At 39.8% G+C, this 25,313-nt stretch overlaps 1 protein-coding gene across 1 annotated transcript; it reads right to left on the bottom strand.

Moving 5' to 3' along the window:
* Positions 1 to 1,984: 1,984 nt before the first annotated feature.
* On the bottom strand, positions 1,985 to 8,073 carry LOC108666583. Its single transcript, XM_018153491.2, has 3 exons — positions 7,981 to 8,073; positions 7,057 to 7,140; positions 1,985 to 6,750 (listed from the first exon to the last, which is right to left on the bottom strand). Exons 2-3 carry the CDS (start codon positions 7,060 to 7,062, stop codon positions 2,770 to 2,772), a joined length of 3,987 nt encoding a protein of 1,328 aa, XP_018008980.1. The 5' UTR covers positions 7,063 to 7,140; positions 7,981 to 8,073; the 3' UTR covers positions 1,985 to 2,769.
* Positions 8,074 to 25,313: the final 17,240 nt, after the last annotated feature.

The raw sequence follows: 25,313 nt of genomic DNA on the forward strand, positions 1-25,313 counted from the left end.
CCAACTTCAATTACTTCATATGCCAGAATAATTTTCCGAACATTTAATCATGTGAATAGACAGCTTACTTAATAATTAGAATAAGAATAATTAGATTTGTCGACATTATGAAACTGGAGAAGGCTGAATAGCAACCGAATTGAATAGACCGATTCGACACTTCAGCACCGGTCCGACACTTCAGCGAACTCGCGTGCGAACTCGCCTGCGAGCTCGAATGGAAAACCTAACTTAATTTTCAACTCTGGCACGCATAACTCCTTCAATTATGAACGGATTTTATTCAAATTTGAAATATAAGTAGATAATATCAGACTGATATTATCTACTTATATTTCAAATTTGAATAAAATCCGTTCATAATTGAAGGAGTTATGCGTGCCAGAGTTGAAAATTAAGTTAGGTTTTCCATTCGAGCTCGCAGGCGAGTTCGCACGCGAGTTCGCTGAAGTGTCGGACCGGTATTGAATAGCAGCGCTTTAAATTTTGCTCCCATAAACGTGTCCCAACTTCGATTCCGCAGAGGTCTTATTGGTAATTTGGTTGACTCTCTACATATCTGACGATTTCATGGTTACTTCGCCTTAGACCTAAATTAGCTACTGAACTTGAATTACTTCTGCATTTAAATCTCACATAAACTCTCGAAAACCTCCATTTTATATCAACGTTGGTAAGATATTTCTCACCCATACTCTACTCACAACTCATTAGTCAATAGGAGCGCCCATGGTTGAATCAATCCTAATTGAACTCAATTGGTATTATTTCAATCATGGGAGCAGCGACACAATAAAAAGCTTGCGAGAATTTGCAGCGAGCATCTAACAATCTCTTTGTATTCACAGCATATTCCAGAGTAACTTCTGACACAAATTCTTACTGTTCATGAGCTTCTCTTAAATTTTATTGGATTTTCAAACATGAATGCGATATTTTTTTTTATTTGTATTGAAAAACTGTTTACGAGAAACGGTACATTTGTTGGTTATATATAGATCGTTAAATGCTGCGCTTAAAGGCGTTTAACTTGTAAAAATGAAATTTATTAATCATGAAATACGTGTGCAAGGTTCTTACTGATGTGTTTGTGAAGTTTGGTTAAAATTTGAACTCGAGTTCAGGAGATATTTTAAACTCGCATTCCAGCGGCAACATCCTGTAGTGATCGATAGATAAATTGACCCTCGATTTGTCGCAGCCAAAGTAAAGCGAAGTATGTGTTCACTACCAATAAGTCGTTTGACTTAGAGGATTACGCCCCTCCTTCAAATAAATTCGTTAAGTGGGTAGCTTATTTTAACTAAAGTGTGAAAAGTTAAATTTAACTCAACTTGGAGATCTCGTCTGAAATCCGTCGTCTTCTGCACTAAATTTATAAGCAAACGTGATCTGAAATTGAAAAAAGTACACAGGAAACGGATTGGTCGCTTTCGTTGTTGAAATCAGGGCGCGGTAAACGAAAACGGTCTCGATGAAGGAACACAAAGAGAAAAAACTACAAATGCGTTCCTTACTTGATTCTTAAAAATATCACTTTCAATTATCGTAACCCTTTCATTTTGAAATTAATTGGTGAAAAAATCATAGAAGTTTCAAAAATAGTCTGTCAAAATCTGTAACAACACGGATTGCGAAAGAGACTGCCGATTGGAAATTGTGTTAACGATTTGAGGTTAGACTTACACGTCACTATTGGAGAATGACTCGAGTCAAAAATGAGCCTAACGAGCTCTTCAGTCCCCAAAAAATTTCTTACTTCCATGCAGGAAAAACACCGAATTCTGGTCGGAGATTTGGAATTGAACCTATTGGCAGAAATTTCCGTTTTGAATTAAAAAAAATCCTTACTCGAACTGAATTGAGATTCAGGAATATAAAGTAACAGTAAAAATAATAAACCTGCGCACTTAGCCGATGGCCTTTCAGTACATGGACGATGGCACGTAGACGAATTTCGATGGTAAAGAGGTAAAGACATAAAAACAACAGTAAATTTAATGAACTCATAGTCACAAGTTTTCTTGGGATGGTTACGTTCACGAGCTACATCACTGATGAGTTTTGCCACACAACGGAAACTAGATTACAAACAAGATTCATAGCATCATAAAACTCTTTTCAATTATTACACCTGTGACGACAAAGACTTAAGTAGCTTAATAAAGTGCCACTAACGCAAAACAAGTATATAAATGATTTCAGAAGTTCCACAAGATCGATTTCGACTGAACTCGCAATGGATTCATTCATCCAAATCCATTCCGTTTATTAGTTTTAAAGCAACGCCTTTGAGATGGTTTGAAAAAAAAATGTGGAAAATAAATTGCAATATTAACTACCAGCTGACGTATCATAATACTTATGCCAACAAATATGAGCAGCAAGTCTGATGTGGTTACACGTTATTCGATTTCCATACGGATGTCAAGTCTGCATGTTGCACACGGCAGGAGCGAATGTTAGTTGAAATTATGTTCTCAGCAGCGGAAAAGAAAAAAATTATTATCAAGACTGGTTAAGCCAGTTCATTTTCACTAGTCTGGTGCTCAGAAACCCAGTGCCGCCAACATATCAATCTTCATCTCTTTTAAACAACAAATCTACGAAGATAAAACTGTACAGGTCGTAGCCTAAATCAAGTCCAGCTTCAAAAATATAACTTAAATATAAGAAATATTAGTGTAGGTACTTAAATGCTACACACGCATCTAGACGATAAAGGTGCGAATATTAAAACATAGCCATTGTGTTGTTCGTTATTAGAGTTCAAGACTCATCACAGAACATGGACTCGATCATTCGTTTGGACATGAAGGGGTCGTACACGTCGAAGTCGAGTTGGGGCTGGCTGAGGCCACACAGCGCTGAGGCCTCTGGCACAACTGGTCGGCAGAGCCAGTCTTGGATAATTTCATCCTCGCTGCTGTCATCGCTATCATAAAAACCGAATGATAGACGTTTTGTATGTACCGTCTCCGTTGTTGTGTCAGACTCATCCTTGCTTCTGTAATTCTTTGACTGGTGGTGTGACTCAATATCGGTCTCACCTATGACTGGTTCAGTATGTAATCTGAAATCTGACTGCTCGTCTACATAATTTAACCAACATAAATCCGGCTGCTCACAAGCTTTCGGTCGCTCACTCAGAGTTTCTACATTGGCACCAGCAGAATCGATCAATGGAGTTTCAGAATCAGACACTATGCAATTTTCCGGTCCAGCTCGAGGAATCTCTTCCAAAACTGGTGATTCTTTATTCTTATGGTTCTCGCCAGATCTCAGTGAAGTCCCTAAAAACTCATAAGGGGTTTCCTCTGTCGACGCGACGCATGTCGCTTTCTTCCTTAACCGAGATTGCTTCTTGAGTGGAGTTTTTTGCTCACCTCCGAGTTCAGTTTGTCTCGTCATAGGCCTGCCTCCACTTTTGGTCGCATTGGGAGAGTTACCTACGAACTGCCTAGTAGGAACCTTATTATTTCTTAGACGTCGTCCTGATCTTCGAGGCACCTGAGGCAAATCTTGGTTATTTTGATCGTTTTTCCACAAGGATAATTCATAATCTTGATTTGGCTGCTGAACAAAACCCACTTGATTCGAGATACTAGGCGTCAAAGGGGTTGGATTAGCAGTATTTGCAGACTCTGAAATGTAAGAACATTGAACTTGGTTCCTCAATTTCCGTTTCCCATGGTGTGTATTAGAAGCTGGAGATATTTGAGGCACGCCAGTAGTTTGGTTGTTCAGCTTGATATCGCTCTTGATATTCTGAGACGCTCGTTGGTCATCGAATGTCGCATGCACTACGCGATCTTCAATATTATTCACCGACGGAACCTCAACCGAAACGGGAACAGAAGTTTGATCTATCCCACATGATGAAGATCTGGACAGTGTTGCTGCACACTCGTCGGCTTCATTACATCGAGGTTGTATAGGTTCTGGTGATTTTGAAGCAATATTCATTGAGGAATCGGGAACTTTGACCACTGACTGAATGCTTTCCACTTTCTTGTGGGACTCGTTGAGCGAATTCGTAACGTCGCATTTCACAAGAGTAATGCTAAGTTCTCGATTTAGTTTTGGCATTTCGTAGGTCGATATCATGCTTTCGTCATTCTTAGATTCAGTTTCACGAGTATCATCTACGATTCTACGAGTTTCCATCAATCTTTCTGGATCTGAATTCGATTTATGCCCCACAAAACTTTCTTCAGCAATTGATGACAGCCTAGCAGGAGGCACTGCCACTGCACTGCACACAAATTGTTTGGTCGTGTGGATTACACGGGGCTCTGGATTCAAGTACACACATTGCAAGTTCTCATAACTCCTGTTTGCACGAGCCAGAGCTGCCTTACATTCGTCAAGGCTGTCAAAAAATCCATGTGAGCCATCATCAAGGCACACGAAAATTCCACTCACATTTGATGGAAACCTCACTGATCTCAATTTTTCACAAATGGAACCTGAAAAACGATGCTGTGTGAGCATATCCTTCGTTATTTCTAAAACTTTCATCAAGTTGGGTAGGTATTCACCTTTTTCAGTAAAATTATTCGAAACCTGAATAGAGGAATCAAGTTGTTTTCCAAACAATCGAGGGATCGTAAATGGCACGTCATCAACAGCAAAAGAAACTTCGCTGCCACCACTGACATAAGCTTCATCATCCCCACTACTTTGTGGGACATGCTCAGCCTGTAGAGAATTTAAGTTGTTTTCACAACTCGACGATACAGAGAGATCATTGTTAACCCTGATTTTATCCCTAATTAGGTTCCTATGAAACCCTAATGTGTCTTGACTGCAGACAGGTTTTATTTTTCTGCCATACTGTAGGGCAGAAGACGTGGAGCTGTCCTCTTGATTGTGAATTTCCAGGTTATTATTGTTGCACAAACTGTTACAAGTTTTACCCACGTGTAACGACACTTGGGTAGTACTGCTTTGCGAGTCTACTTCCATTAACTCTTTGAAAAGAGTGTCAGGTGACTGGCATCGGTCTTTATTTATTTTAGGCCGTCTTAATCCTCGTTTAGGCAACTGTTCATCTTGAGGAATGCCTGCACACATTTCTACTGCCGCTTTGCGAGTCATGGACGATGGAGCCTTACTCTTTGTAAATGAACCTTGAAGGGCATTGTAAGGTGTACCGAGTGATTGCTCTACATGCGGATTTTTTGTTTCCTTTGGAAGCAACAAAGAAGATAAGGAGGTACCTTTTTGATCCTGAAGTTTAACATTATTAGCACTGCACAGACTTTTACAGGTTTCAACCATGTGTGATGACACTTGGGCATTATTGCTGTCAAAAGGACTGTCGGTGGGGAGCATTTGCAGTTCCTCACTTTTCCTATACCGTCTTCTTCCTCGTTTTATCATTGATCCATTCTGAGAAGTGGCTCTACATGAATTCATTCCTCTGCTCTGAGACTTGTAGGATGAATTGTCTTCTTTTATTGGTGTACCTTCAATGGCCTTTGGAAGTGTGGTGAATGACTGCTGAGTATGCGCTTTTTTTATTTCACAATGATGTAAAGCAGTAGGTGTGGATTTGCTATTTTGATCTTGCTTTTCAAGATTGTTACAAGCTTCATCCATGTGCAGTGACACTTGAGCATTATTGCTGTTGAAAGGAGAGTCTGTCAGTGGTTCCTTGCTTTTTCTCGGCCGCCGTCTTTCTCGTTTTATCATTGATCCATCTTGGGAAGTGGCTGCACATGAAGAATCGATAGCCTCTTGCTGAGACTTACAGGATGGAACTCTTTGTAGATCTACTCTTTGTGCCCACACTTTACTCTTTGTAGGGGTACATTGAGTGGGATTTGAAGGAGTTCCAAGTTTTACAAAAGATTTTTTCATCTGTCTGTTTTGTAAATAAAGCAATGATTGAGAGCGTGTTTTGGGATAGTTTGTGTGGGTTAACAGTGGGTCAGTATTGTTGTGCAAGTCAACTTCCATGAATTCTTTGATATAATTGTCATTTAAGAGCATTTGAAGTTCGTTCTGTTTTCTTGGCCATCTTTTCCCTCGTTTTGCTATTAGACCATTCTTAGAAGTGCCAGCACACGAATCTGCTTCTCTTCTCTGAGACTTGCAGGATGTATTGTTATCCTCTGTAATTGTCTCTTCAATTGCGTTGTCCTGTATAGCATTTAAATGTGTCCTGAACAACAGATTTTCATTAGCTTTTTGGTTGAACAAAAGTTTCTTAATGCCACCAACTGTGGAGCAGCTATTATTCTTGGCCATGGCGCAAAATTTAACTTCGTCACTTGAATTATTTTTTGAGCATGTGCCCAACTTTGCATCACTATTCTTGTGATTGGAATTCACTTTCTCAGGTAATGTCAGGAGTTCTGCTACAGGTATACATTCAAGCTCATTTTCAGAAATTTGTTCTGTGGAATGTAAGTCTAACAATGCACGCTTGGCCACACTACATCTTATATTGTTCTCTATTGTTTTATGCTTCTTTTGCTTGAATTGCTTGAGCTTCTTGTAGCGTTTAAGCTGCTTAGGAGAGAATGGAACATAATCATTGTCACTATCACCATGTTCTGCAAGATAATCACAAGTTGTTCCAATCAAGTCATTCTGGGGATATATGTCACTCAGTTCCACCTGTGGAGCTTGCATCTTCAAGCTTTTGCATGTGTACTTTTCTATCACACTGTCAAAGAAAAGCTGTGCTCGTTCAGCAGAAATTTGAGCCAATTCATTATGCAGCGCAGAAACTTGAAAATTCTGCAAAAGAAAGCAAGGACGTAATTGGCTGTTTAACAGAAAGGATGGTCCAATTTATATCAAAATATACAACTGGCAATACCAAGCCAGCACAGAACATCAACTGGCAATAAGTACCGGTAACACAATAAATTGATTATTATTCCATCAACAGTCTATATATACCACAGAATCTTTTTAAATTGTCATTCAATGAGTTGTAAAAAATGAATATTTGAGCAACAGACTACAAAAGACATTTCAGCAGTCATTAAATTGTGTTTTGATTGAATAGAAGAAGGGAGCAGCAAATCAAACAAAACTCACACTCATAATGTTGCTCAGGTAAAGTTTTGGCCAGAAGAAACTTGAGCAGTTTGGTGCCACAACTCAGGTGATCCTCACAATAATCTGCAACACAAGATTTTTTTAGGGCGATGTACTTGAAAACATTGCAAATAATTTTACATCAAACTTTGTATTTTCAGGCAAATCATTGGTATGAGAGATAGAAAGTAATGAAATCAGATTAGGTACCTACATCTAATTTTATGATTCTCTTTCACCAATTGGCTGGCAAGTTACCTACCTATGTATTTGGTCACTAAAAATCACTCACAATAAGACCACCACAGCCACTAGTTAGAGATTGTGGCTATGTTATCATGCCACTGCAATTATCTGAAAATCATTTCATACAGAGGGTTTACTGTTACCATATCAAAAAACTATTCCGTATATGATAAATTGAATAAAAGTTTTGTATTGAACAATAAAATTCATACCTCTTATAAAGATTTTTGAAGGTCAAAATTTTTTTTGTCTATAAAAGTTTTTTGAAGACAGACAGCAAAATCAATTCAATTATATGAGGTAACATTATGAAATTGAATAAAATTAAAATTGGATAGCTACCCTTTTCAACTGTATTCTTCAATTTGAAATACCGTATATACAAATTTTAGGGGACGAACTGCATATAATAAATTGATAAACTGTAATTAATTCTTCTAATGTGCAGAATTGGGAAAATGCATAGGAGCAAGTATATCTTATAATTGTTCATACATTCTTTTACAGGTTTCAGAAATGAGTGTCTCTGTATTTTTATGATGTTTCAGAATAGACATTAAAAAAATAATAAACTAGCAAAATTATTAATATACAAATAAAAAATGCAACTAAATTCTATTGCAGAACATATTGACCATAATTGGGTTAGATTGATTTGCATAAAAAGATTGAACTTACAAAGGTGCAGCAAGCAGGAACTCTACTTTCAATTATTATTTATGGGCTCATAAAACTTTACTTGACATGTGTGCAAATTTTTCAAGCATAAAGAACACCTGCAATAAAAAAAATGATAGAAACATCACATAATTATGGATCAGTACTAATGGGCATCCAAAAGAGATGCCTACATCACACACATTGTAATGGGCTACCTGCCAATGTGGTCAAAACAATCTCAGATCATGCAAGAGTTAGAGAAATCATATATGACATAGCACTCTGCTGCGCTTGTGTATTTTCTGAGAATATTTGACGATTTGTTAGAAGCAAGATAGGGGAGAAAGTCCATATCAGCTTCTTATTACCTTAACTTTAATGGCTATCCAAGAAGGTATGGCAGGTAGGTTTATGATAGTTAACTGTATCAATTGACTGATAATTTCATTTACATGAAAAGAAAAATTCAAGATGGTAATATTGTTGCTTAAAAAGTCAAGGTGATCATATAAGTGCAAATGCCTGCCAATGCTCAAAAATATCAAAATTTTAAAGTGACTATTTTTGAAGAAAATTGTTGACATGACATTTGCTCAGGTTACTATATGTAAAAGAGACTTCATATAGTGTATCTAGTGCTTGGTGGTAAAATATGTAATGCAAATATACTTTGAATTTCATTGGTTATCAATTAATATTGAGTTTTATTTAAATGAAACTTACATATGGTAGAGAAAAAATTATCATTCTTAGCCTAAATTAGTAAAAAATATTGTGCACTCAATAACTTCTGACCACGTCTAAAGTGGCTTCTGCTACTGCCGAGAATAGTTCAAAGAAAGGCTGCTGCATCTGTATTGCACTCTAATGTGGTCAGTTAGGTGCTCACAACTGTATACATGTTATACTCTGTGTGCAGTATACATGTTACTCTGCATACAGCCTAGGCCTGGGTAATAGTAAATATAAGATCTCACCATCTGGAACCTCAGGATTGCACAGTGAAATGTGGAACCTAATGCATACATGTTAATCACTATTTAGAGATCATCTCCTATGATCTAATACATATTTTGAGTTCTTCATACAACTTAGCATGTACACAAATGCCATGTCAGACTAGAAAAAAAAGGAAGAATTTTTATGTTTTCCAGTTAGATCTTTACACCATTGTTTCTTTTTAAAACATGTTGTTGTTGTTCGTTGGGACCGTCATGCTCGCCAGGGGGAAGGCTCTGGTGGTGGGCGGGGGGCAGGCACCGGAAGAGGGGGGAGATGGGCGAAGGCAGGGCAGGTGGCCAGGAAAGCCGCTGCCTCCACGGGGCTGTCCCACAGTGAGAGATGCTGAGAGACATGGGGAAGGCGGGCAGGCAAAGAGGTGCAGAATGGACTGGAGGGGATCCCCGCACTCCAGGCAAGCGGAGCTAGGGGAGTGTCTGATCCTGGTGGAATGGGACGCCAGGGAGCGACAGTTGCAAGGCAACTGAGCGACAGTTGCAAGGAAACTGAGCGACAGTTGCAGGACTCACACGAGGCCAAGCAACAAATTGCGGAGGCGCAATCAGTGTCTGCCATTTGAGAGAATCTCAAATATTTCTACAAATATGCCTGGTCAAAGGCTAAAATCAGAGCCTCAGTGGGGCCTCTGAAAAATAACAATGTCCTTGTTGGAGACGACCAGGGCATGTGCAAACTTCTGTGAGCTCAATTTGAAAAAGTATTCAGCGAACCCCAATACTCAAGACAAAAGAACAAAATTGGAGTCATTCAAGAACTTGCAGGGGAGTGGGAGCTGATGAACATCAAGTTTGAAACACCAGAACTAGAGAGGAGTATCCAAGAATTATCTACGTACTCAGCTCCCGGGCCAGATGGGGTCCCTGCAGTATTACTGAAAAAACGTGTCAGTGCACTAAAGGTCCTTCTGACTTTGCTCTGGAAAACATCATTGAGAGAAGGAAATGTTCCAAGTGACCTAAAATTAGGGCTAATTACCCCTATCTACAAAGGAGGTGCAAGAGACAAACCCCAAAATTACAGGCCCGTTACATTAACATCACATGTAATCAAAGTATTTGAGAAGGTTGTTGCCAGAAGGTTGGTGCAGTACATGGAAGACACTGACCTTTTCAACAGAAGGTAACACGGTTTCAGACAAAATTGTTCCTGTTTGTCTCAGTTACTGGAGCATCACCACCAAATCCTGGCCATGCTGGAGGAGGGGGCCGGGGTGGACGTGGTGTACTTGGACTTCGCGAAAGCGTTTGACAAAGTTGACCATGGAGTGCTCTCCAGAAAATTAAGACTGCTGGGAGTCGGAGGTGAATTGCTGGCATGGATCCACAGCTTCCTGACAGAGAGACTACAAGCTGTCATTGTAGGAGGCTCGAGATCGAGCGAGGCTAGGGTGATGAGTGGAGTACCACAGGGAATGGTACTCGGCCCAATCCTCTTCCTCATTCACATCGCCGACATAGATGTGGCTGTGAACCACGCCACTGCATCGTCATTCGCGGACAACACCAGGATACTAATGACCATAACGGACAGGAGGGACTGAGAGAGGTTGCAAGAAGACCTCTCTGCAATATCAGACTGGGCCCAAGTGAACAACATGCAGTTCAACAGGACCAAGTTTGAGGTTCCGAGATACTGTTGCAGGGGGAGCTATATTGCTTTTTAGCCCAACCCTTTGGCTATCATCCTCGTTTATTTAATGTCTGTGCTGTGATTTCTCATTATGTAACTTATTATGTACTTTTCCTTTTTTCTCTTTCTCTAGTCCAGACAAGGAAATAAAATCATTAACGTAAAGTAAATTCCAAAGCCAAGCATAATTCTAATGTAAAATTCCAATGAATAACTAATAACTGCACCAGTATGGGAACCTAAACTAACTCACCACTTGAGAGGAAGTGAGTGATTGTTTATTGCATATTTTCATTTTTTGCTCAATTTATTTTATATTACAAATGGTTTATATTTATGTGACTATGCTCTGTTTTTTTTATTTTCTTTTGTGTTCAGTGTGTTTTAATTCTGCAAGCTATATATTTTGGTTTTCATTAATTCTTCATTAAGCTGTTTGCTGCAATACAAGTTTGATATCATCATAAAGGTTCTTGATTATTACTGTTTTTCTGCTGTTTATTTAATGCTTGTTCATATTTAATCCAATTTTTTATCTTATAGTCTTAGGGCTATGATGCATAAAATTAATAAGTTTTACTTTCTTTTTATGGCAGATCACATATGCATCTTGTCCATGCTCCTATGTACGTTGGTCCATGCTCCTACACTCCTCATTTCCATGCTCCTGTTCTAGTTAGTTCCTTAATTTCCATGCTCCTACGCTCCATGTTTCCTATTCTCCTTAGTTCTTTAACTCCTATGCACGTTTGTTCCATGCTCCTATATTAGGCCATTCTTCACTCAGTTATGCACCACACTTATTCATTTCGTAACCTAGAGCCATTTAATTGAACTGTAATCGAAATTCCATTTCATTTGTCAGTAATAAAAGATCAATTTTAGTCTCATCATTATCCACTTCCCAAGTAGGTTGTTGCCAACCTATCAAGTAGAAGTAGGCGACGTGTTTGCCTCACCCGCGGGAGACATGCGGCAACATTTGGCATCTCCGACGGGATATCTTTTCCCTTACATTATTTATTTCTAACTTCATAACTAGTAATCCAGAACAATGGCTCAAAACACCAAACACCCACCCTCTCAAAATTTAGTTTTAGTGGAGCATGGACAGGGTGCGGCTGCTGGAGTGGAGTCAGACGGTGACCAGGATTCTGGCAGCTCTTCTGAGCCAGGACTGGCCATGTCATCCATTTCCCCACCCACTGCTGGGGCTGAGAATGTTCCAAAAACCCAAACTCAGCAGAATGCAGAAAATAGTACTGCTACTTCAACCTTAAGTGAAGTGGTTACCATACAATCTCTGCTCACCCAATTCCCAAGTCCTCAAGTACGAGCAGATTTTGTGAATGGGAAATTTGGCTTTAATGTAAACCCTAATTTGCTTCCAGTTCTGGATGAATTGCGATGGACTGTTTCCTTGCTGGCTGGGTGGCGGATTTGCTGCTGCTCAAGTATTGAGTGACCAAGCAGCTGATCATTTAAGTCAACTTCTAGCCCAGTCTGATGCTTTATTGCTTATCAACTGTGAGAACCCAGAAGAGTGCTTAACCTACAAGGAGTGGTATGCCACACTTCAAACTATTGCTTCTGACTGCTACTGGTCTCGAGTGCCTGTGGAGAGCCGTTGTACTCACATCTTGACTGAGGTGGTGGCAGCACCATCAAAGAATATTTGCAATCCAACTTTTAGTTCTGGTTTATTGACTGCTGAGATTTGCAAGTCTTCATCCCACAAGGTAAAGAAGAAATGCCATAAGAAGATGAAGTGTGCCAACAAAAAAGTTGTCAAAGTGGAGGAAATTGTAGTTTCCTCTACTGAGGCCTCATCAGTAGCTAGTTCACCCTCGGATGAGAGCCTTTCAACAGAGAATTCTGATGATGAAGACCCTCCCATGCCAGAACCCTCACGCCATCAGTGGAAGCTAGTGTCTGATCGGCGTGAAGTGGTGGTCCCTCCTAAGTTCTCCATAAACAGTAGACAAACTCTGGCTGAGTTCCTCCAAACATTTGAGAGGTATTTTGAAAAACAATTCAAGGGAACAACTTATGACCAAACTCAAAAATTGTCTGATTTTCTGGAGGGTGACCTTCTAACGGTATTCAAAGTGCGTGGGGGTAGAAAACTCAAATACCCTGAAATGAAGAAGCAGTTGTTGGATTATTACAGAAAACTAAAGATTGGTGGTAAGAAATATTGGCGTGCTGAGCTTGAAAAGGCCAGCCCTGAACCTGGTGAGAGCTTAGATATCTATGGCATGAGGTTGACAGAGCTTGCTGAACTTGCTTTCCCTAGAGATAAAAAAGAATGTGCTACCCAATTGAGGCATCACTTTTTGAAGTCATTACCAGCTGCCATGACTACTAAAATTATTGATGCTGAGAGGATGCTCAAAGCTACCTCATCTGGAAAGAGGAAGCATCTTAACTTTACTAGTATCCTACAAATGGCCAGAGACCTTCAGAAGGAAAAACTCAAGTCAGTCATGTGGTATCACCACTGGGCGCTGAGACCTCTCAAGGCATTATTAGTGAGCCATCAGTTGCTCAAGTGTACCTTCAAGGAACGCGAGTGTTCTCTGGTTCTCGCAGCTCTGGGTCTCACAGCACTGGTAGCCCAAGCCCAGTGGCTAAGTCTCAAGGTAAGAGGAGCTCTCTGGATCATTCTACTTCCCAGTTGATTCCTGACAAACCAACCAATCGCTCCAAACCAAATATTAATTGCACTTATTGTAAAAAGCCAAACCACCGCAGATCAGACTGTTGGAGAGCATCTAAATTATGCTTAATCTGTGGTGGGAAACATCACTTGGAAAGATGTCCCAAATACAATCCTAAGTATAAAGCCCGGGGTAAGAAAGATCATCAGTCTAAGCAAATGCCAAGAACTCCGGGAAACTGAAATGTCTCAATGGACTTGGGGGACCATTGAGGCCAGAATTGCAAGCCCCAATTGGGAAAAACGTACCTACAACTACTAATGACTTGCAGCCCTCTACAGCTCAAGTCACATCTGCTGTTCCTGCAGGCAGTACTTCTTTGCCTGGGGGGCTGGCAGCTGCTAAACAACAGGCTGTTCCTTGACTTCCTGTGGATGAGGTTATCAATGCCATGGCTGGTAGAGATCAATCAGACTTGTCTACAGCTGTGTGATCAGTGCCTGGAAAACTAGTGAATTTAGTGGGCAAACCACAAACATCTCTTTTAAAAGTTCTTGTTTCATTTGGAAATAGAAGTGTTTTAGCAGTAGTTGACTCCGATGCAGTGTCCTCACTCATTTCACGAGAACTTGCTAATGAACTGAAATTGCCCATTAGTGAAGATGAAAGTGTTTTTAATGTGATTGGGCAGAACAACTTTTCATGTGTAGGCAAAGTGAAGTGTTCATTTTCTATTCATGGTGTACCTATGTCAGAGACCTCATTTTCTGTGTTCCCAGCAATATCTAACATGAATGTCTCACTGTTGTTGGGTGTTGATTTTCTCAGAGCTAATGGTATTGAATTTTGTGCTAAGAAACGATTGATTATCAAACACTTGCCTGATGGTGGTGATGCTGAGATTTATGTGGATTCTGTGGGGGGAGCACAGAGCATTATGCTTGTTGATCTTTGTTGTAGGGCTATGTCGGATGTTAGAATTGAACCTGGTCAATCAGCAGCTGTGCCCATAGAATGTAATGTACCACCAGTGGGGTCAGACCAAATTCTATATTATTCAGATGAATGCATTGAACACTCTCTTGTAGATCAAGTTAGAGGTTTTGCTGGTCTGGCCCAATGTGAGACTAAATTTGTATTAATGGCTGCTAGTGATATAACTGCAAATGTTAGAAAAGGGCAGGTTGTTTGGACTATGTCTACAGCTGTGCAGCTGCCTGAAGCTGAGGTTACTGCTCATAAATACTTTACTAGAGATGAACTGAGATCTCTTGTCTCACTTGATGAGCTTGATCCAGAGCAGCAGGAGGAAGTTATTTCTATGTTAGCTACTTATGGTCCTGTGTTTAGCTCTGGAGATGCAGATATTGGTTTAGCTTGCGTTACAGAGCACCAGATAAAACTTAGTAATAACACGCCTATCTTCCAAAGACCTCGACGCTTTCCGCAGCCTGTGGCTGATGAGATTGAGCGACAGTGTCAGGAGTTAAGTAGTTTGGACGTGATTGAGCCAAGTAGCTCACCATGGTCCTCACCAGTTGTTCCTGTGCGCAAGAAAGATGGTTCGGTTAGAATGTGCATAGATTATCGGCAGTTGAACAAGGTTACCATACCAGATAAATTCCCAGTACCTAATTTAGCAGATTCTGTCTTTGGATTACATGGAACTAAATTTTTCACTAGGCTTGATTTAGTTAGAGGCTACTACCAGATACCAATTGCTGAGGAAAGTAGACCTTTGACTGCATTTTCCACCCCTAGAAACCATTGGCAGTTTAAGTGATTAAGTTTTGGCCTTCGCAATGCTCCATCCGCATTTCAGCAGGAAATTCAAGCAGTTCTTAGTACTTTCCCCTCCAACAAAGTAATAGCATACATTGATGACATACTCATGAGTTCCACATTTGATGAGCATATTCAGTTGGTCTCTAAGGTTCTGCAGACTTTGAAAATATATAGTATTAAAATAAAACCTAGTAAATGTGATTGGTTTAAGTCGCAGGTAGAATACCTTGGCCACCTTGTTAGCCAGTCAGGCTTAAGGAAATTGCCCACATATGTGGAGAAAGTTGCCCGGTACCCTCAGCCAAAAACGGTTGGGGAGCTGAGAGAGTTTTTAGGGTTAATAAATTTTCAAAGAAAGTATCTCCCCAATTGTTCTGAGATACAAAAACCCCTCTCTTGCTTGACTGGTGGTAGGAAATCTAAGCTGCTAGAATGGACTCCTGATATGCTTAATGCTTTTGATAAACTTAAGAGGGAAATGCAACAGGATGTAGAGCTGGCCTATCCAGATTACAGTGATGGGGCAGCTAAATTGGAACTGTGGGTGGATGCCTCTGCATATGGCTCTGGTGCCTATTTAGCCCAGATGCAGGAAGGAGCACACCAAATAATTGGCTTTGCTTCTATGACCTTTACTAATATACAGCTTAATTATTCTACCCTTGAGAGAGAGCTAACTGCTTTGCATTGGGGAATTAAGACCTTCAAGCCATTCTTGTATGGGATCTCATTCAATCTGTATACTGACCATCAGCCCCTGGTGCATCTGCACAACATGAAAATTGTTTGTTCACGGCTGGCCAGAACAGTTGAAGAATTATCAGATTTTAATTTTGAAATTGTCTATGTCCCTGGTCACCTGAATTCTGCAGCAGATGCTTTATCACGCATTGGATCTCCACTTCCTCCCGTTGATGTGTTTAATGCAAATTCCTTACCTCCAGGCCTAGTATTGGATGGGTTGGCACCTGCAGGAGGAGGAGAATCCCTGTTTAATAGTCTAATGCGCATTTTGTCCAGAGCTGTTGGCAGTCATAGTAAGTTACCCAAAGATGATGCAGCCCTGAGAGCACTTGTTGTTGATGATCTGTTGAATAATGCTGTAAAATATAATATTGACCTTGACAGGAATGCACGTAAGAACCTCAAACTCATGCGTAATGTTGGTCAGCTGCCATCTCTGTATGTGCTACTGGTAGTGAGCAGAATTTTTGAAGTCCGCATTTTTGTATACTTCTGGACTGACCAGCCAGTCATTTACCAATTTGATAATTATCCCATGATCATTCACTTAGTGTATCAGCGGGATACATTTCAATCCTTTAATTGAAGTTAATGGCTATACTTGTCCAGATACTAGTAGCTGTGTTGGTAATTCAACTAACATATCTAACAAGGTTGCACCAACAAAATGTCCTGGCACTGACAGTGAATCAGATGATGAATTTGTAATGGAGCTGCTAACTATTGAAAGAAGTTCTATTATCTGTAAGCATTCTGTAAGTTCTCTTCCTCAGGTTTATTTGAGTTTCAAGAATTACAATGTGTGTGCTATCTTGGACAGTGGAGCTGAGATCAGTTTGATCTCAACAGCAGCCCTTGAACTTGTAAAACTGTCAGGTGCTAACATTTGCATTAAAGAGGAGAGGCCATGTGACATTGTTGGATTTTCTGGAAAGTTGATGCCAATTACTCAAACTGTGGAACTCTCATTTCTCATTGGAACATATAAAATGCCCCAAGCTAGCTATTGTTGGGGATGATGTGCTCCCACATTGTTTTTTACTTGGACATGACTTCATGGTGTGCCATGACATTTCTATTGATTTTAAGGCTAATTGTTGTAAAGTTGGGCTTGATGTCATTTCACGGTTGACACCTAGGTGCATACAGGATGTTGTTGGGACTCATCTGTTGCCAGTGTTGACAAGGGAACCTGAGCCTAAGATTGAAATTGGCAGTCATGATTTGCGATTTAAAATTTGTGGAAGCTCTGACACTCTGACTGGCCTGTCCTTGCTCAGGGATGACCAGGTTATCAAGCAACTTCAGTTTAAATGTCCTGAGTTGTGGATGCTGTTCCGGCACCTAAAGCATGAAGTGCCTGTCAAAACATGGCCTAAAAAGTGAAATGCATTCAAGCGTTATGGTTCTAAATTATCAATTATTAATGGGATAATGTTGTATAATGATCCCTCTCCAACAGTGGTTATTCCATTTGGTTGTATGGTTGAACTTTCAATTGTGTTTCACTTCAATCTTGCACATATTGGCAGGGATAAATTGCTTGACTTGCTTCAGGACCTTGTGTGGCATCCATCTTGGTACCAAATAGTTAAAGACCTTTGCAATTCATGTCACCATTGTCAAATTCAGAAGGAATATTCAACTCAATTCATTCCACCAACCATTAGGATTAATTTTAATTATCCATTTGAACTGATGGCAGCTGATATTGTGTCTCTACCAAAAACCTCTGAAGGGTATATTGGCTGTTTAGTGGCAGTTGACCACTACTCCAAGTGGGTGACAGCTGTTCCTATTAAGAACAAAACTAGCTCAACCATCATTAATGCTTTTGCACACAGAATTTTTCCATGTCTACCATGCATTCCCACTAATTTGTTGACAGATAATGGGCCTGAGTTCATTTCTGCTGATTTTTCTGAATTTCTTATTTCCTCAAATGTTCACCATAACTTACCACCCCATATTGTCCGTCAAGCAACGGAGAAGTGGAGAGGGTGAACCGCACCATTGTGAATTTTCTACGTAGCCTTTCAGATGAATCATCATCTTGGGCTGTATCATTGTCTAAAGCATTAATTGTCAATAATAGTACTTATCATTCTGAGTTGAAAATGTCTCCATCCATGTTCCTCTTATCTAAAGCACACAGGGCTGCAGCTGAACCTCCATTGCAGGGTGGGCTGGTCCAGCATTGGAGGCTAGGTCACCCTAAGTTTCTCAATTTTGAGGTGGGACAGTTAGTTCTTATGCAGGTCCATCACAAAGGTTTTCTAAATGTTAATAAGTTGTCTCCTACCTTCAAGGGCCCATTACAAGTGGTTAAGGTCAATGAGAATGGTCTCACCTATCAGCTTTTAGGCCGGATGACAGAGCAGGTAGTTAGAGCACACCATTCACAACTCCGTGCCTATAACTTGCCTCCTAAATTTATTGCTGATCATCCTGCCTATAAGGAAGTAACCAAGGACACTCAGTGTCAAGGGATTTTAGACGGTGAAGAAGGCGTATTAACACATCTGCAGGCTATTGAGTTTAGTAGCAGTGATTCATCTTGTCTGGAGTCTGAGACCTTGTCAACCTTTAAAAATTGTCCCAGTGGATCGAGTTCACTTGTCTCTGCAGATAGGAGCAATTCTATGTTTGATTCGGTCAGTGAGTCAGGTTCATTCTTTGGTTTTCCAAGTCAATTTGATGCATTGAGTCCTCAGCATTCCCACAAAGGGAATGAAATTTTGTCCTCTGTTTCTAATTCTAGTAGCTCAGTGTTGTCTAAGTCTGTTAATCTTTGTAGAGGATGTTATTTTGAGAACATGGTACAAAAACGTATTTTGAATTCAAGGCCAGTAGTAGTGGCATTGGAACAAGCTGAGATGCCTGAACAGGATTTTGAACTTACAAATAAGTCACCTAATGTGTCTGACCATGTCAATGAACTGTATAAACTCATTCATGACTGGGATGATGAGGAAGATTTTAGTTTGTCCTCGTTGAACTCTCAGCACATGCTGGATGAGCCGGGGGAAAGAACAGACCCTGAAGTTGCCTTAATTCTGGACACTGATGTGTGGAAATTGTATGCTCAGCAGCTAGATGTGTTGCCTATTGTAGAACCTAATTCTGTAAGTGTTCCGTCAGCTGTCTTGACACCTCTTCCTATTCCAGAAGACCCTGTAAGCATTGTAGCAGAGAGCGCCCCTTTCAACTCAGGGGAAAGTCCTGACTATGCTGTGCCTGAGGGATACTCAATCACTATTTGATGGGTTCGCACCTGAACCAGAGCTGGACCATAAACTAATGAAATTGAAAGGTGCTCAAGAACTTGCCAGTGAGATGGAGAAGAGATCAGTGATCAATGTCAGGCACACGCGATCAAGAGGCTCTGTGCAGAATTTACCTAATGTCCAGGCAATTGCTATTGAAAGAGCTCTAAGAAGAAGACGGGTCAGCTCATAATGCGTCATTTTCAATTTTTTTTACTGCCCTAAAGTGTTAGTTTGGGTTTAATAAGCCTATTAAAGTAGTGTTGGTTTTACCTTTTAAATGTTACCCATTTTAGGTGCGTGCAAAAAGATTGCAAATTTAGTAGCCATCATTCATTTATTGCAAAAACCTAGGGCCATCATTGGTGTTGAGGTTAACTAGTGCATTTTTATTTTTTGCCTTATCATATTGCGGACAATTTTGATTTAGCCAAGTGGGGGGGGAACAGTAAAGATGGTAATTGATATCAATCTGCATCCTAATGATGTATTGTAAAGTAGCTCTCATTATGATGAAGAGAATTGTACCTCTGTGATCAGTCTGTGTTGCGTTGGAATTTCTCTTTGTTATGTGATGTAATTTTAAATATTGGTTGCGGTGTTTGTAAATTTAAAGTGTTTGTAAATTACATTTTTTACTGTAAGAATTTGATTGCAATTTTCTTCTTAATTTAGTGCAAAAATGTGTGTAAAATGTGTAAGTTAAGAATTCCTTACTGGTGCAATACATTTTAAACTGAGAAAAGTTGAAGTAAAATATTTTTTAAACTTGCAAGATTCACAAAGGATTGTGCTAGTAGGGGGGGGGGTATGTTGCAGGGGGAGCTATATTGCTTTTTAGCCCAACCCTTTGGCTATCATCCTTGTTTATTTAATGTCTGTGCTGAATGGTCAGCAAATTTGCGAGGCACGGTCAGTAAATATTGATGTCTTATTTCACAAATACAATCATGATCTGAGTGAGGATATGCTTTTTGGCCTATGTCACGTAAGTGCATGGCGTAAAGCTTTAAAGTTTCACCAGGCTTCATATGGCTGCTGCTAAGCAGATCTCGCCAGTACTTGCTACCTTTAGTCCTCTGCGATTTGTGCCAAGAGATCAACTCGGCTTTCATGTCATGGTACTTCAAACGGCGACCACCAACAGCATTGTAATAGTTTTTCATTTCAGGAGGTAAGAAGTTAGCCAACTCCTGAGTACAATCACGGGAGCTGCCTTCAAACTTTCGGTGGAAATAGCGCTCAAAGGAGGCAAAAAATTGGCGAACAGACTGCCAGCCATCGAGTTGAAATATTCCTGGCTTCACCACCTCACAATGACGATGACCACGCTTCCCATAAGGAAAATCGGGGGATCCATAATTTGAATCCCCAGTCTCAGAGGGAGATTCGCTATCATTTGATGAGTCCTCAAGACAGATTTCCCCCAAAACATGGGCTCGATGACGTCCGGAACGACGACTGTCCACCAGACTAGACAAATCTTGCTTTATGTGTGTTGACCTCAATTGAGAGGCAACCTTGTTGCCGGCCATATGGACATTCTCATTAACACAGGTAGTAGCAACATATTTTTAGGCTGACCCAGGTTCCCAACAGATGATCCCAAAGGGACTGTTAACTGCTCAACACAAATGGCAGAGGGTTTGACTCTTAGCCAGTAGTTATCATCATATAGGGCGTTGAAGAATGCTTGCCAATCTCTGTAAGTCCATTCCACAGGAGAGTCAAGCTTCCATACTTCCGTGCTCCCAGACAACAGTTTACCAATATGGCACACAGTCTGATCCACAGAAAGCTGCATAGTGACAACTGAAGCGCCACACCAGGAAGGGATGACTAGTCTCCTTATTGTATCCATTGATACCAGAATGTCCTCTGATGTGGGCCCACTGAAGTCTCCAGCTAGGTAATCATATCTTACTTGAGGATGCACAAACTGGATCAAGAGGGACTGCAACCGCAGGGACTTCCTTAACAAGGTCTCTTCAGCACAAGCTTGAGCTTCAAACGGCAACTCAGGGGGCAGCTCCCCATCATTGGAAGGGACATACTCTGCCTCCATCTTCACTGTCACTTATGTCTTGAGATAAACTAAGGAAGTGGAAAGTAAGAAAAGACAGGTGGAGGGTAAGAATAAAGGTTTCAAATTAAACTTGAGGCTTCACCCCCCAAATGGCACACAGAATTTGATTTTTGAATTAAAATCCACCAGAGATCCTAAACAGTAGTAAATCCCGGACAGGCCCCCATAAATAATGTAAGCGGAGAGGTTTCAACTATATCTAACTCCACTCAACATTTCATCTCTGGTTTGGTTTAGCCATGGGGTTAAGGAAAATGAAACACGGAGCGTGACTGACAAGAAAATATAAACACAAAAAAAATGAAGCATACAAACGTAAACAAAGAAAAAGGAAAAGTGGGGTGCATAAGTGACAGACTTTCAAAGTGTCTTGCCCAAACCAAGAACCCTGAAATAACCCAAGAAATTAGCTTGCTTAAAAAAGGGTAAATTGAAGAACCTTGAAAAATAACATTATTAGCACAATCATCATAAACAAATATAGTACTCATTGACTGATTGATTAGCATTTAAATGCAGAGCAAGATTAAATAACATTAACAGAACAATTCAAGTATCAAAAATATTAATTGATTACGCAAGAGGCACATATTATATATCCATCAGACTTAGGTTAATCACGGACAAAGCTTTGATGGTCATCAGCCAAACCAACACATGTCTCAACTCAACCATCATTAACACAAACGAGTGGTGACAGGAGGACTCACCAGGTCAACCACTGTGCAAAGCTTCAGAATGCTAGTCGGCCATTAGAACAACACAATGCAAGTTCTCTAACTGTAAAAACACCAGGGAGAAAAAGACAAGACATGGGTTATTGAATAAAGAAACACAAAAAATAAATGCAAAGAAATTGACAAGTTATGACTGAGATAGGGCTAGCTGAAGCCTAAAGGAATTGCACAAATCTTTATTGGCTGAACCAGCAGCATTAAAACATCGGTTAAGACCGTTCACTTGAACTAGTTTATTCCATCTCTATTAAAACGCTAAAGCTTAAAAAGAGTATCACTTCCTTATAAACTAAACTTGGACTACTAGCAAGCGATAAACACCATAATGAGGGCCAGCACCTACAGCATTCTAAAGGCTTTTACATAAATATGGCAACATTTTGTGACGTTTCATCGTTGCCGACGCGTAGTACAGTGTTTTGAGAGTCACCTAAAGCAAACAGAACTTGAGAAACGCATACGGTTATTTTTGTATAGTTTTTCATTTCTCGATGCGTCCTTAATGTGACGTCCTTAATTTGACTTTTAAATATGTCTGTGAATATATTAGGAATCCTTTAAGTATACTCATATTCGCTGATTTCAAGTGGTAAATAAATTAGTAGATGATTAAGTAGAGAAATGGATTTAGACACATGAAAACTAATTCCGTCACCCACACTCAGGATGATGTATGTTTTCGGTGAATTTTCCCGCGCATTTTGACTTTTTTTAAGCCATTGCTGCACACAGTTGGCGCAATGTAATCAAAATGGTTTCTCTTCGCGCACGTGTTCGCGCAATCCCGGCCATCAATTCTACGCCGCGTAAGAGCAGTTTGTGGAGGAACAGACGTAATACTCAGTACAGTATGCCTTTAATTATCTTTCAATAATATACGATTTTTCTTAATACGGAAATTTGGTGAATGAGAAATCTAAAACTTTATTTTAGATTAAATTTTCTCCAAAGTCATATGGCAACACTGAACACCATCTGTTTACATTTCGTATGTATAATAGCCGCAGTTTACGATTACCGTACGTTCCGTATCAGACAAGCGGAAGAGTCAGAAGTAACCCGGACATGTCTTACATTTTATTATTGTTAGTTCGATTCGCGTAGTTGATATAAACTTTGATCTTTGATGACCAACGAAATATAACTTTTTAATAGGGAGACTTCATGTTTATTATACTACAAGTAATGATATTTATTTAATTAGAGCCATGTTGAAATGTTTTTTTTGAAGCCCGCTTCTAGATCATTCATGTTTTTATATACATCCTCATATTGTTAGGGACGTTCGCCGCTTCCATCAGATCTTAAAATGTAAAAGTTTAATAGATACAGCTTTGTATGAATAATGCCATTCAATATCGTTAGCTACATTAAATTGAGGGTGAAACACGGGAATGGCAATGATTAATTTATCTGAGGCAACCTTTACAAAATTAGTGTCAAACAAGCAAACGGATGTCATGTCAACCGGAACACGTCTCTGACAAATTTACGGCCGGTCTCGCGGCCGTCAGTGTACCTGGAATATCTTCCAAAGTACTGAACGTATCTCGATGAAACTTCGTACACATATTCATTATGGAATAACAGTGATGTCAAGCTTGTGACAATTTTTTTAATACCGCCTTCATTCGTGAGTTATATGATGAAACGTGCCGACATTTGCAGTGTACCGGTCATTTCTTCCAGAGCACTGAACAGATCTGTATGAAATTTTGAATATGAATTTCTGAATACTAAACGGTGATGTTTAGCTTGTGAAAATTTTTTACGTTTTGCCTTTGTTGGCAAGTATTTTTCTCTTTTCCCTCATTCATGATTTAAACAGCAAAATAGTGCTTAAATTCACAGTGTACCAGAGATTTCTTCTAAAATACTGAACAGATTCGAACAAAATTTTGCATATAGAAACCTAACCTCCCAATGGTGATGTTTAGCTTGTGAAAATTTTTTTATTTTGCCTTCGTTTATACAGCTTTACGTATATGGCTCTTGGTCAATGCAAGTTCAAAAATTGGCCTGAGAAATGCCGGTCATTTCTCTGTATATCCGTATAACTCGCAAACGAAGGCAAAATCGAAAAAATTGTCACAAGCTAAACATCACCATTGGGAGGTTAGGTTTCTATATGCAAAGTTTTGTTCGAATCTGTTCAGTATTTTAGAAGAAATCTCTGGTACACTGCAAATTTAAGCACTATTTTGCTGTTTAAATCACGAATGAGGGAAGAGAGAAAAATACTCGCCAACGAAGGCAAAACGTAAAAAATTTTCACAAGCTAAACATCACCGTTCAGTATTCAGAAATTCATATTCAAAATTTCATTCAGATCTGTTCAGTACTCTGGAAGAAATGGCCGGTACACTGCAAATTTCAGAACTTTTCGTCATATAACTCATGAATGAAGGCGATATTAAAAAAAATTGTCACAAGCTTAACATCACCGTAAGGCCATAATGAATATGTGTACCAAGTTTCATCGAGCTACGTTCAGTACTTTGGGAGATATTCCAGGTGCACTGAATTTCAACACCGGCCGCGGGAGCGGCCGCAAGTCCGGCCGTAAATTTGTCTGAAACGTACCGGAATCGAACACCACAGCAGAGAGCATTTTATGCAGCTAATGAATTTTGCAAACTTTGCTGGAAGTGAGATTATTGAATCTTAGTAAAAAGGCGGAATAATTCAATGAAGGGTGGTAGCAGAACTGCAATCTTGATACTCTATGGCGATTTGTGCTATCATAACCTACGTAACAATTTTCATATGATAGTTATAATTTTTGCACATTCAAAGTACACATGACATAACATAACGCACCCAGATTTGGAAACCATAATTGCTCAAATGAAGCAAAAATAAACGACAGACCATTGACTTACTTATCTTGCAAATATATATATTCATATTTTGTACCACATAGTTTAATTACGCTCTGTAATTATGCCGTATTGACCTAATTTGTATAGTCCATTTATACGCATTGTTATTAGGTATTGATCGTGTCAATTTTGCCGGCCGGGAGGATGTCGGGACTTGGGAATGTAGTCCCAGCATTGGCATGCAGGTTCGTACTGTTGACATACAGGTTCATACCTTACTTGCCGCAACCAGTCCAGGCTCCAGTCATTCATTAGAAGGCACCGATGGCACATCTAAAGCCATGTTGCCTTCTTTAGTTTTGTAATTTATGTCTGATTGAATTGTGATCTATGAATGAATATTCATAACTGTGCTGACACTTAGAAACTGAGTTGACGCGTTAGCAATCTACTTAACTCATATCCAACCACAATACAATGCGGATACAAGTTTGTGTGTACAGTGTACGGTCAGTGTGATTGCGTAAATTGTGTTGCCGTGCGTCCATATTTAATCTATTTTAGCTTTCTAAAAGTACGGCGCACGGCGCATTTTTTTTACC

This window comes from Hyalella azteca, unplaced genomic scaffold, assembly GCF_000764305.2.
Source record: "Hyalella azteca isolate HAZT.00-mixed unplaced genomic scaffold, Hazt_2.0.2 contig5294, whole genome shotgun sequence".
Lineage (NCBI taxonomy): Eukaryota > Metazoa > Arthropoda > Malacostraca > Amphipoda > Hyalellidae > Hyalella > Hyalella azteca.